Genomic DNA, 14,193 nt, shown 5'->3' with positions numbered 1-14,193 from the left:
TTAAGTGCTTTTTTTGGTTTGCTGTAGTCTTGTGGTTTTTCCTCTGACTTGTGATGTGTTACACTCTTGAAGGAGTTGATGTGTCTCCAGTGCAGGAGAAACCCTTGCCAAGGTAAACTTTGATGAACCATGAGAAAACTCGATGAGGCAACACCCTTCACTAACTTTGGCTGCTTTTACAGAGGTTCAGCTTTGTCATTGTACAGTTACATTGCCACTGAAAAAATAATACAAGGAATCAAAGCAGTGTACTGTAGCAGCTTTGCAGAGCTACCAGCACACCGTGCCCACAGCTTGCATCAACCACAGCTTAATTCCATTGGATAGCATTTATTAATACCAGTATTTGTTCCCTAACTTTATGGTTATCCCTTTGGCCTGTTTCAGATCAGAAGACAAGGCGGAATACAGTTACTGGTGGACCTATTGGACCATCGGATGACGGAAGTCCACCGTAGTGCCTGTGGAGCTTTGAGAAACTTGGTGTATGGGAAGGCAAATGATGACAACAAAATTGCTCTGAAAAACTGTGGTGGTATCCCAGCATTAGTACGGTTACTCCGCAAGACTACAGATTTGGAAATCAGAGAACTGGTCACAGGTTTGAATCTTTCCATATTTTTTGTTCAGACTCTCTGTTGGTCTTCCAAGCACAGCTCTGTGCTGCATGCCACTTGCTCCATCAGTAACTATTTATTACCATCTTACTTGCCACAGCAAAAAACTTCCAAGCCCTTTGGATCTATGTAGTGTATGAACAGCTTTCAATACAATGCAGTTTGGAGATGTAGTCATGGTTTATGCCTGTGATTGCTGGTTTGCTTTGTTCTTGTTTAGCCGTGAATGCTCTTGCAGGCGATGTGCTCTGTACACAGGTGTGTTGTGGTGGGAATCCTCTGCTCTCCCTTCTGTCTGCTGCAGGGCTGGCCATGCAGAAATCATATTTTACTGAATTTGCTTAGAAGCTGTTACTCATTCCTTTTAGTGAGCAGGAGGACTTGTTTGGGGGTTTTCTGCCTTTCTCGAGGTTCCAGTAAGAAAATGGAAAACTGCATTGGAGAGGTGGACAGCGTCATCTTCTGAAGCCTTTTTTTCTGAAATTTGATAGCATGATATGTGATGTGCTATACACAGAGCATGCAGGTAGTGAGAGTTTATTTCTTTTCTTGACAGAGTACAATCTGGTCTTTTTAAGATTATTTGGACCTTTTCCCTTCTGAAATTCAAGGGAGAGGGGAGTGGGGGTGGTGTTCAGAAATACAGGAATGCTGTCAAACAGGACTGATCTGAAATGTTTGGAGGTTTTTTTCCCCTTGCCCCTAAGCTGTCCTATTTAATATGCAAAACAGAAGCTAGAGGATGGAGGTTTTTTATTTTTCACTTTGTGACTTCATTCTATTTGATTGCTAATATCAATGTGGTGATTAACTTAAGGCTACAAATAAAAAATATTTTCATCATCCTATTTTCAATGCCTGTATTTTCACTATGATTTTCCTACTAAAATATGTATGAAAATTTCTCATTTCTGTCACAGAATCATCAGAGTACACATTATCTATGCTTCTGCAGAAATGACTTACCTTTTTTGTCAGGCCTCATTTAGGATATAATTGATAGTACTATCCTTTGCTTGGCTCCAGGTTCCTTCCTTGAGGGTGTCTGAATAAACTGCATAGTGTTTATTAAATGTAGATTTTTATATTTAATTTTGTGTCTTAGTTGCAACACTTGTCACCTCCTACTTGTTAGTCAGGATTAATGGGGCAGAGATACTGGGTTACAGGAGCTCGGATAATACCTCCTGTAGAGTGACAGAATTACTGACAGATCTAATAAAGTGTAACCACTTCTTCAGATTCAACATACTTGTTTGTCTCTTGGTGATGTTGTTGGTGTCCTGGCTCCAGGGAACGTTCTGCCTATTTATTCTGAGTAGGAAGTGGCAAACTGCTAGTAGCCATCAGCAGAACACCTCAGCAGTCACAGTGGCACTTCCCATGCCATCTGTAAATGGAACACATAATGCCATTATGTCATTTGAAGAAAATATACTGGGCTACAGTTTGTGTTGATTCCATTGCACAATGTGTTGTTAAATCTGCCCAAATTCCCATGGAAAGAAAGGATGTGTGGGCTTGTATGCCCTCAAAGTGTTATCACTGAGAGGAGTATGTGCTGACCATCAGTGGCAGGCAGTGACCTGCCTCTGTACAAGTAGATGCAGGTCCCAGGCATGGTGAGCATCAGGAGTGGTGGACATATATGAAAGGGGAGAAGAGCAAGGTGGTGGCTCTGAGAAGTGGAGTCAAAGTCAGTGGTATTTCAAGATTTTATTTTATTCCTGGTTTTGCATTGGGAGTTTTTGTTTGTTTTTAATAGCCGGTACACCCCAGAAGGCCACTGCTTGCCCTGGCCATGTTTTGTGCCTTTCAGAATGTAAATCCCAGTTCCTTGCTTTCAAAATGCAAACCTGGTTGTGTTAGTGTTCTGCAAAGCTTCCTTCCAAAATCAGACTCATAGTTGCAGCTCTCATCTTGCATCTCTTAGGAAACAGGCTGAAGTCGTGCATCTGAATCAGTTCTCCATTGCTTTTTTTGTAAAGTCTTGCAGTGTGACAGCTACCCCAGCTGAATTTCTTCCTTCTGTCCTTTCTGGGGAAGGAAAGGGAGCTTCTGCAGCAGGTCTCTCAGTAATTAAAAGATTTGATTTGGTGGCAGGCACAAGGAAAAATAAAAGAAGTTCCTGATGCTTTCCATCAGCCTTCCTGAGCTGAGGTGTCAGGAAAGTTATTATTTCAGTAGGATCACCATAGCCTGAAGGAGATACAGAGAAAGTAATAGCAAATGTCTGTTTGGGGAGTAAATGTAATACCTCGAGCCTTTCTATCTCATGTTCATTGTGCATCCTGTCTATATAAAAGCTGCTCCTGTTTGTTACTTTTAGAGAGGACACAAAGTTTCTGCCTTAGGAATTCATACAGGCTCTGACACTGTTGCCCTTAAGTACTGCTCCAACATTTGTCCTCAGGGCACTTCTCTTAGTGGGGAAGTGTCATTATCTCGGTTTTACAGATGGAGAACTGAGCCTCTCAAGTGTAAATGACCTGTCCAGAAATGTGGCAAGATGCAGGTGTGAATCACTCTGAGTAGGCACTCAGCTGCAAGGGAAGAAATATGGGCAGGAGAGGTTTTTTAGCAGCTCAATTTGTCTGGTAGCAATGAAGTGTTCATTGCCTGCCCCAAGTACCGTGAAGCACTTGCCTGACAGAGCGAAAGTTCTCATATTAGTTCCTTCCTCAAACATGCACATTTTTTCCTTCTTGTTGCTTCTCTTTAAGTAGATTATAACATAAATTTCTAGCAGCCTCAAGACTGGCTTTGGAAGGGTATTTAAACCTGAAGACCAGCTTTCCATCCCAGTAGCTCACTGATTGTCAGGATTGCCTTCGGCACCATTTGTGGCTTTTCCTCTTTTCCAGATATTTCTTTCTGCCATAATCTCTCCAAAACAGAGTTTTTCACTTTTTCCTTTATCTTGCTTTTCTCCTCCTCAGTAGCAGAGGTCTTGGGCTAATAATGGAAAATCTTCACATGCTTCAATTTTGGAATGCACAAATTTAACCTTATAGCAAAGTGTTAGAGCTTCAAGGCTCTCACTTGTCGAGCAAATGGTTTCAGTCCAGGCTCCCATGCAGAAGCCGTGATGAGGGGCCTGTGCTGCCTGGCTGTTGTGAAGTTGAATGGTGTTAATGCTGAGGAAATACTTCCTAAAATACAGAAAGATCATTCTTACAGGAACACTTCCACAGTCACACATTTTTACTAGAGGAATCTGGATAAACTGAGGTATACCAATGGATATATACATTTATGCAAAAGTGAAGTGCTCTGATAGAAATGGAGATGTCAGCCTGGCCTGCAGCCTCTGGTGATTTCCAGAGACTCAAAGACAACTGGAATTACAATATCTTGTTGCCTGTAGGTCTGTAAATGAAAATGAATAGGTGTAAGCTGGGTATGCCATACTTAACTCAGCCATCTTTTCACCCCAGCTCTCTGCTACCAGTTCCCACAGAAGCTCCTGTTAGAAGGGAAAATTAAAAGCCTTCTATTTTAAAATAATTAAATGTTAACATTTTTCTAATAAATATAAATAGACAAGAACACAGTACAAAATTAGCACAGATCCTGCAGATGGTAGAAAGAGATGTTTTCACTTGGTAATGATGATAATGAGTAACTGATTTCTGATTCTCTTGCCTTTCCCAAGTTGATTATGAACCCTTCCACAAAATTCTATTTTAGCATTCTTTCCATTTGTTTTGCTGTCAGGGGTAAAAACTGGCATGAAAAATGTGACATGTTAGCAAGGATAACAGGAATCCCATGGATGCCTTGTGGAGAAGGTGAGGTCCAGCAGCTGTTGCTAAATCCTGTCCAGCCCCAACCATTCTATGATTCTGTGATCCAGCCTATGCTTGCTCCTTGTTCCTCTGAGTAACTGGGTATCTGTCTCACATAAAATAATTTAAACTGCTGTTCTCCTCATTTTTGACAAACAAAATCTGTCACAACTAGAAACACAGTTTTGGCCTGTGAACAACAAGGTTGCTGAATAGAAAAAATTCCATTTAAAGAGGGCACTTATATGACTGTTTCACCCGTTTTCGAACTGTATACACCATTTTTGATTGAAAGGTAAAATTGGATAATCCACTTTTGGAAAGCACATAATGATAAAGAGCTAGAGCTATAAATAATGTCAAGAGAAATTGTTTTTTCCTGTGCTAGCAGCCAGCCTCCTGTTTATTTTGGTTTACAATAAATTGTCAGAGATTTAACTATTTTCTACTGAAATATAAAAGTTATCATATTTACAAAAAAAAAAGTAAAAAGCATAAACTATCTAACACTAAATATATATACTATATGCCAATAGGTAGATATTGACTCTGTATATTCCATTTAGAATTTTGTTCACTGAATCAAAAAGCATATATTCTATTCCTGAAAAATATTGTAAGATGTTTTGTACAAAATGTTCGTCTCAAAGCCGCACTAGTTGTCCAAATGTCTTTGGCTCACAGTCAGGTTGGACAGGAAAAAAATTTCATTTACTTCCCAGCTTTTGGATTCAGTATTCATTAGTGTTGTCTTTAATTTCAGCTGTGGCCAGTTTATGTTTTGGCGTGGTTGGTCCTCTGTTGTCACCCCACGTTATGCAACATTATTATGTAGTCGTTTTACATTTCTGGTCCGGTTTTAGTAGATGCCATATGTTTATAGTGAGGGATTTATAACCTCATTAATAGTCTCTCAGTGTTACTGAAAGCAATTACATGTTGTCCACCTTACATCTATCTGATGTGAGGGAACTGCAGGTGAAACCTCCTTTTGATTGCACACTGCTGTTACTATGTGCATAAATTATTGGCAGATTAGTCAAGACACTCCAGAAGGACCCTTTGAGCCTTGTCTTTGCTAATCTGTGTAGCTGCAAGTTAGTGAGCCTGCAGTGCTGGGTAAAGCACATTTAAGGAAGTGTGCTACTTAAATGGATCTTTTTGCTTACTTCAGTGGAAGATTTAACTTGATTTCATTTTTTTAGGTAATTTTGACCAGCTCTTTAGAATTTTTAACTTCTTAATACAACAGCAGTTCTTCTGTTGGGTGTTCCCGAAGTCAGAATTACAGGTCTGCAGTTGTTTCCTGTTTGTGGTGTTATTTTCCAACTGGACTTCATAAAGTATTACACTTGTGATATTTTATATAGTAAATCATATATTATGGCAAAGGGTGAACTGTTTAGTGCTTAGGATCTTGAAGCAGTTTATCAATTTAATAATTTTCTGCAAAAGTGCCCTTGACATTAGCTTAGTTACTGAAGTGTGTAAACACAGATGTGAAATTTTATTGTGATATAAACACTCATTTAGAGGTGGCACCTATTTGTAACCCCACTGTTCTCTGGCAATTTGATTTGAAAATGAGTAAGGCTGTTTTATTCCACTCAGAGGTGACTTTCCCACAGACTTAAGTAAAGAAGGATCAAAGTTGTATTCTTACAGTATTTCACCTTGATGTAATTCTTAAAATCTCCCCTTTTATTTGCTGGTTTATATTAGATTTTCTAATATTGATCTTATGAAATATCCCACTCCTTAATTGTATTCAAGTTTTTTAATGGAGCAATACAAGTATAAGGAAGCTGGGCCAGTCAAAGGCCTAATTAATTAGCAGCTTTTGATAGGTAATATAGAAAGATAGGAAGGAAGATAAATGTATAAAGTGGTTTCTTTTGGAAGCAAAGAGAGGATTTCAGCATTAGATTAGCTGAAAATTAGATTATGAAGTTACATAGGTTAGGTTCAAATGCATGTCCTGGCTATCACGAGCTTTTCAAACAGACATGAAAAGCCATATATGTGTTTAAATTGTCATGATGGCATAACCATGGTAAGATACTGCTACAAGGTTGACATAACTTTGTTTCAATACATCCTTAGTAAGAGAGTAAGACTACCAAATACCATTTGGGGCTCATAACTCTATGTAGTTAAAGAAAATGGAGACAGGGGATAAATGCAGAAAGTATACAAAGTGCCTCTTAAGATGCAGCTCTGTGAATTAGCTTCTCCTCCTCCTTCATTATCTGATCACTGTGTCCTGTCAAGTCGAGGGAATTAGGAAGGTTAAGCATGGAGATAGATAACTGCTAGCACAGAACACTGCTTTCAGAAGTCCTTGGTTTGGTTTTAGCAAGAAAATATGTTCATTCATTTCTTGCCTGGTATCTCCTCTACACGTAAGCAAATTCTCTGTAAAAACTTTAAACAAGTGGTTTGAGGAACTTAACAAGCACAGAGGGAGGTGACTTACAGAGTTTAAGCTTAATTATTTTTTAAATAACAGGTTTAGGGTAAGATTCACTAATTTCAAATCTACTTGCTCAGACACTAAGGTTTGCTTGTGTGTTTTAAATGCTTTTCATTCAAAATGGAAATGCAAAGGGTATTAGATCTAATAAATCATTCCTACTCTTTCTTTAAATGGATGTAATTGCAAGTGCAATATCCTACCACAGTCAATTTTAAAAGTTGATTAAATCTTTTCAACTAATTTACTTCTAATTAGTGTTTTAAATAAAAGTTGTTTTCAGCATTAACAAGATTATTTGCGTGCTGAAAATTCCTATCTATTTACTCTGGATCGAAGCCAGTGGCGGAATGAGGAATTGCATATTATAGTTTCTCCAGTGTTTCTTTCTTCAAGTAAAAAAGCCTTTACAGATCCCAAAGGTTTCATAAGAGTTTGACTCCCTCCCTTTTCTTGAGGTGATTTTAAGCAAGATATTTTTCAACCTTGCCCTGAGTTTTGCGAGCCAGTGAGAATTTCATATGAAGTGCCAAACTCTGTCAAGTCCCCTTCAAGTCTCAAATTGCTGTAAAAACAATGCATTTCATCTTGCAGCCAAAATTTTGCATAGGCTCGTTTATGGTTCCTTGCTGTTACATTTAAAATCTTGCTATGGGGAAAAAGGAAACTAAGGATTTGTTGAACTCAGAAAAACTACTTGTTGCTGCTACCTTGGTAAAATTAGGCTTGTGCTGCACCATTATCAAAGCTGGGCTAAACAAAGGGAGCCCCCTGGTCTGCAGAAGCAGCTGCTCATTTCATCAGGCTGAAGGTCCAAGTGCCCCAACACAACTTGAAGCAACTCCACTAAGGTAGTACAGACTCTCTGGCCTGTTACTGGCACTGGCAATGCCGGGGTAGTGGTTACTGGGCTGCCTGGCTGCTCTGGTTTTCCACCCCAGTCATCAGTTACTGTAAGGGTTTACAGAGAATCTCCAATGATCGCTAGAGAAGGCTCAGAGGTGACCTCATCACTATCTAGAACTACCTGAAGGGAAGTTCTAGCCAGGTGGGGGTTGGTCTCTTCTCCCAGGCACTCAGCAATAGGACAAGGGGGCACGGGCTCAAGCACTGCCAGGGGAAATTTAAGTTGGAGATCAGAAAAAAATTCTTTCCAGAGAGAGTAATCAGGCATTGGAATGGGCTGCCCAGAGAGGTGGTGGATTCACCATCCCTGGAGATTTTTAAACTGAGATTGGACGTGGCACTGAGTGCCATGATCTGGTAAATGGACTAGAGTTGGACCAAGGGTTGGACTTGATGATCTCGGAGGTCTTTTCCAACCCAATCGATTCTATGATTCTATGATTCTATGATCTTCATAACTTTCAGAAAGTGCTTAAAATACCTATTTGTGCTTCTCCAGACTAATAAGCTGCCATTTCATATTCAGTGGATGTGCTATAACAAGGCACAGCCGTGTGAAGAGGAAGCTGTTTTACTTACAGTATGATTCTACAGTGTGGCAGTTTAAATTTTAGATTTTAGCAACACCTACAGAAAATCCTGCCATCATTTCTGGAAATGTGGAAGTTATTGTCAAACAAGTTCAGACCAGGAATTAATTGACATTTTATAAAGTCTTCATATGAACCCACTGTGGAACCACTTAAGAGACACCAAATCTTTGTAACCGTTTTCCTTGCAAAACTGGAAGCTAAAAGGCTGTACAGCTTACACCCCCATATGTTACTGGGAATTCAAACTCCAAGCTATAGGCTATGATATCTTCAAGAAATTCCCGAGTCATTCAAAACACATTCTATTTATAGTTCATATGTAACAGCAAATCTAGAAGTAATTTAATAAGTTGTGTAATTTTGCTTCAGAAATGATGCTGTCTTACCAAATAACACTTAGGCAAACAATATTGACAGTTCAACTGGATCATTTTACACCAAGTTTATTACAATTTACTGTCTAATTATAGGACAATCTTTATCCACTTTCTCAATATGCTGTCACTATTTTCACTCTGAAAATGGAAAAATTGACTGATAGAATCTGTTGTCTTCATGAAAAGCCATTCTCAACTGCTTCTGAATTATCAGATTAACCACTTCACCCCCTGCTGCTCCCAGTTAAATAAGGAGAGGTTTTAAAATAGATGCATTCTCCAATCTTCTGCCCTGCCTTCTTAGCACCAGGCTGTGGCACTGATTTATCATTTTAGATGTTCCAGCCAAGAATTTTTATAGATAAAAGGGAACATACTGTAAACAGCAATACAAAGCCTTCCTGAGGTTTGCAGTGCCTGTTTCCCTTGGAGGTGAATGGCAGGGCAGTCCCTCTCCTCTCTTTCTTACAGATGTGCTTGGGGGTGATTTCATCTGTTTTCCCATCACAGCTGCTTCCTTCTTCCCATGTCCCAGGAAAATTCCCATTCACTTGTCCTGCATTTACCACTCAGTCCCAACACAAGGCCCAAGCTGGTCCCTTTTTTGCTCTCTTTTTCTCTCTGAATGGGAAATAACTATTTTCTCCTTGCATCAATAAGATGCATCTTCTTTTGAAAATACATCGAATTTCATGGCAGTGAAACTGATTTAATAATTTGCTTGTTAATATACTACATAAATGATGTTTGTTGTTTGTTTTTTTTACTTTGGTCAAATCTTAAGTTTAAGAGGAACTATCAAACAAGGTAATCTGGAGTGATAAACAGAGGACATCTGTTGCAGCATATGGCTTGACATAAGAGCTGCATTGAACTTTTTCAGCAAGTCGTAATCCTTTGGAAAAATTCAGCTGGGCATATAATTTTGATGCCCCTGCCTGAATGATAGAGTATTAAAACATTTGCAGTTTAAACCCGCTCTGTAGTTTGACATGTTTGTGATTTGCAACACAAAATACTTAAGTTCTATTCCGAAAACAGTTTTTGTTTAGAAACAGATTGGAATGTTTCACAGTTTTCTTTACAAAATGAAAGTTTGAGGGTATGGTGAAACATGTTCATTCTATGATCAAATTACTTTTTCACTGTGAACACTTTTTTTTTTCAATTTATTATTTTTAGGTTCAAAGGCCAACCTCCCTTTTCCCTCCCAAATATTCTTAATTTCAGTGCTTTCTTTTTCTTAGGTAACAATTTGACTAGTAAGTATTCCCTTTTTTATTTTCTTTTTCAGCAACCGTACACCAAGCTTGTCATTTTGCACATAGATGCAATTTTATAGAAAGGACTAACTTTTTATTTGGTTCTTATCAGAAAAGAGTTTTTTACTTAAGAGCTGTAACTTAATGTTTTTACTCTCTGTGTTAGGATCTGTTATCAGGCATATGTTTTGATTTTGGGTGCTTGAAAAAATTGTTCTGTAAAATATGTGTGTAAGCACTGAAAAAAAATCTTCCCATTCATATATCCATCCTTGTTTGATTTCCTTGTTTGCTAATAAAGTATTTAGTTGGGAATGTTATTGCTGTTAGTCATGTGTTAGGATAAAATGCTATTTGAAAGCAGTTGGTTCATATTCTCCTTTCTTTCTCTCGCTTAGAATGAATTGCTTTTGGTGTAGCTTCTGTGTTTTATAGACCCATTTAGTTTCATCAGCTATGAAAGCAAGTTAAGCAGGAACCACTGATCTTTCCACAGTAACTTAAGTCAACTCTTGTCGTAATTCCTCTACTGATTAACATGAAAGCAAATAACTGTCTGATGTTCTTGCCTGACAGTTGTTCCTTTCCACGGTTATGTGTTAATTTGAAATGTGTTGCAGAAAGACAGGAGCCAACCTTAGGTCAAAAATTCAGTCCCATGAGAGAAATACAGATGATTTTAGATAGTGCAATTGGACAGAAGTTGTTTTTAACCAATATTAAATTTGTCCTCCCTTTTTTGTTTTAATAAGATCTGAGAGGTAATTTTGGAATGAAAAGAGCAGTAGGAAAGAAAAGAAAGAAAGAAAGAAAGAAAGAAAGAAAGAAAGAAAGAAAGAAAGAAAGAAAGAAAGAAAGAAAGAAAGAAAGAAAGAAAGAAAGAAAGAAAGAAAGAAAGAAAGAAAGAAAAGAAAGAGAAAGTTAGCTTTTCAGAGGAAATTATTGTTTATACTATATGTAGTGTATACTTACATGTAGTCAAGATCAAGCTGTATTTGTAATTAAGCAAAAAAAGCCACCAAAATAATTCTCCTCTGTGGAAGCTTTTGCTTTGTAAGGCTATGAGTGGCTGCAAAGGGAAAATAATTCTTCTCGCTGCAGCTTTGCTGAGTGTTCCTAAAGCTTTTGCCTGCTTAGGGCTTTTACTGAAAGCTGTTCTTTCTCAGCATGGACTTTTCCTACATCTGCCTATACACAGATAGAAAACCACCTCTGTGCACGTAAAGAAGTGAATTACAGGAAGGCATGCATAGGTACTCACTAACCAGATTAAAAAAAGTGTCAAGAAAATTGGTGAAAATTCCTCCTCTGTTATGCCAATTTTAAACTTACTTTCACAGTATGCTTTTAAGGAGCTGCCTTATGAGCTGTGAGCTGTTCAGGTGCCATAATTTAAATAGCCACTTCCTGTTTCCTACAGAAAGCTGTTACTGAGCCTGTTCCTCACCTTGACAGTTCATCTGGTTGCGAAGTCTTACTGCACACTGCATTAGGAAATGTGGCTGATGTCGAGCATGTCTCCAGCTGCAGTGCTGTAATTGTCAGGAGCCCCCACCTCCTGCCAGGGAGGGCGAGTGGCTCCTGCTCTGCAGAGCAGCCTGGCACTTACAGTGGGGGCTCCCAGAGGCAAAGCTGCCAGCAAATGGCTCTGCTGGCACTTGCCAGCCTGGCATAGAAATGCTTTTCCTGAGAACTCCAGCAAAAGATCCTTTCTCTTGGCTTGTCTGCAGAGTATTTAGCACTCAGATTTCAATCTTAATTGTCATGTTCTTGAGGGAAACTCCCTGTAGTATCTGTGTGTCTTTGGTGTATAAACTGCCCTTCCTAGGGTGCAGTCTCCCAGCAGGTCCAAATGGTTTTCTGCATCAGTCCATGACAGAACTATGAAATTATGATGGAAAAGAAAACCTGGATGTGTTGGAAGACTTTTGTATTTTTATTTTTACAATGAATATTAAATAAGAAAAACCTTAATATAACTTTAAGGTTGACTTAAGCATCCCTTATTGAGAAGAATCAAAGTCATATTTCTCCTAATAATATTTGTTTACTTACAATCTCTTTATCATATCATTTATTTGGGAAAGTACATCTTTTGCAGCACAATTACAAAAAAAATGCAGTGGCAGCACAGCAAGGGCAATGGTTTTTGGAAAAGATGACTTTTCTAGTTTCTTGGTTTACATTTATATTTGTAGTCTAAGTTGTTCCAACAGGTTTGTTTATATATTTAAACGTCATACTTCGAGGTAGCATTAAATCATGCACTAAATTGTTAATTACACTTCCTTGATTTTTCAAATGCACTCTTGTTAGGATATTTTTTACCTGAAACTATATGGCTCTGTTTTCTTACCTTTGAATGGGATAAGGACAGCGTGTGGCTTGTCAGGTCCTCTGTTATATCTGACTACAGAAATACGTATGCAAGTACCAGTTCTAAAAAACACTGTCAAAGTAAACACACTGAAGTGTTTAATCAGGATGAGTTTGAGCTACAGCATGATTCAGAGATTATGGGGGTTTGGCTCAGGCTGTTCCATTAAGTTGAGTGACATCAAATTTATAAATATTTCGTGTTGATTCTTTAGGGTCAATGATGCAGTATCTGTTGTAAGAGCTTAAATTATTTTGTGTAAAATGAAGTGCTGTTTCTAAGCTGAAAATATGGCTTTGTCTGCTAAGCAGTAGTAACATCTCATCAGCCTGGACTGTGCTTTTAAAAGGGTTGGTCTTGTTTTCATTCTTATGAAGTTTGTCTAAGTGAAAGTTAAATAAAAATTTACTGGTTCTCTCTTCTCTCAGTTACTTCTTCCAGTGGCAACAAACCTAAACTGCCTTATATGTGTAGTTTTCCTTATGAACTGTATCTGTGCAGTTATGTCTTTTAAAGGTCAATTGCAACCTTTCTTCAAAATTTATACTCATGTTTTAAATCTGTGAAAGGTCTTCTTAGAAAAGCTGATTTACATTTAGTGTGATGAGTAACCTGGAGACCATAGCAGATGCATGTCCTGTGGTAAGCTACTCCAGAAGGTGTAACTTGATGCAGTAAGATCTCCACAGCAAACATTCCTGTAGAGTCCTCTGAGAGTCCTTCATCTGATATCTGCTAGACTGGTAATTAATACTCTGACCCAAAATCCATCTTCCAACTGGAACCAGATGAATACTTCCAATACCAGTTTCTCCTCAGTGTTAATCTTAAAATGAGATTGCTAGATAGTTTTTCACTGTATTTCAGTTTGTTATATGTAAGGGTGTAAAACTCCGCCCTGTGAATACACACATTCAGTCTGGTGTGGCTGGTTTTCTCTTTCTACAAAGCATCCAGTACAACCTACAGTGATCTGCAAATGGGACACAATATGCTACTATTGCATTACTCTGAATGCCTCACAGTTTTAAGGGCAAGAAGGAGATAATATACCATGAATGAAAGTAAGAGATATTCAACACTGATTTGTTCTTTATTTTCTAGCTCTTACAACAATCAGCCTACAAATGCTAAACTGTAGAGTTGGACTATTGAGTTGTTGGATTAACAGCCCTCTTCTCAGCCCTGTACAGCAGGCTGGCTCCCACCTTTTGTCAAGAGTGAGTCCAGTCTGTTCCCTTCCTTGGGGGCAGCTGATGACAAAATCTTCAGGGGGCAGTCAAGGCACCTCTGAGGCTATTGTGGACTTGCTTGTTGTGCTGAGAAAGCCAGTTCAGTCGGGCTTTCAGAGTAAGGTGTCAAACGGTCTCAGTAACAGCTTCTCCCTGTAGTCTGGACGGGCATGTCACATGTGCATGCTTGAAAAAGACGTTGGGAGTCATGTGGTTAAAAGGGAGCTCCATAATGGAAGGTGCCTCGGGTGAAAGATTTGTTCTATTGTCATTCACCCTTGCAAAGTCAAGGCAATGGATCATCTTCTCAGACCTCACATAAATTGAGCTCCGGGTCATCCTCGGCAAAAACAATGGGAAGTGAATTGCCAGTGCCCTTTCATACCTGCAAATCCTTAATTAAGGAAGGTTACAATGAGACATGTGGAATGCCAGCCTCAGCAAGCAGCAGACTTGCTGCTCAGGAGAATAAATTGTCATTTGTCAGAAGAAAATTGGTGGAGTTTTTCATTTATGTGGTTGGTAGTACTCAGTCTTAAAACTTGATAAAACTCATTGTCCTAGGATG

The 14,193-nt window shown here is 38.7% G+C and overlaps 1 protein-coding gene across 6 annotated transcripts in view; it reads left to right on the top strand.

Moving 5' to 3' along the window:
• CTNND2 (catenin delta 2) overlaps window positions 1–14,193 on the top strand; it is a 636,240-nt gene that overhangs the window by 492,474 nt on the left and 129,573 nt on the right. For all 6 annotated transcript variants that reach the window (XM_071553703.1, XM_071553697.1, XM_071553698.1 and 3 more), the window contains one exon: window positions 388–601. In XM_071553703.1, coding sequence (XP_071409804.1) covers window positions 388–601 — 214 coding nt within the window. The remainder of the gene's footprint in view (window positions 1–387; window positions 602–14,193) is intronic.

Source organism: Pithys albifrons, chromosome 4 (genome assembly GCF_047495875.1).
Source record: "Pithys albifrons albifrons isolate INPA30051 chromosome 4, PitAlb_v1, whole genome shotgun sequence".
Classification (NCBI taxonomy): domain Eukaryota; kingdom Metazoa; phylum Chordata; class Aves; order Passeriformes; family Thamnophilidae; genus Pithys; species Pithys albifrons.
This window is presented reverse-complemented; position numbering and strand designations above follow the sequence as displayed.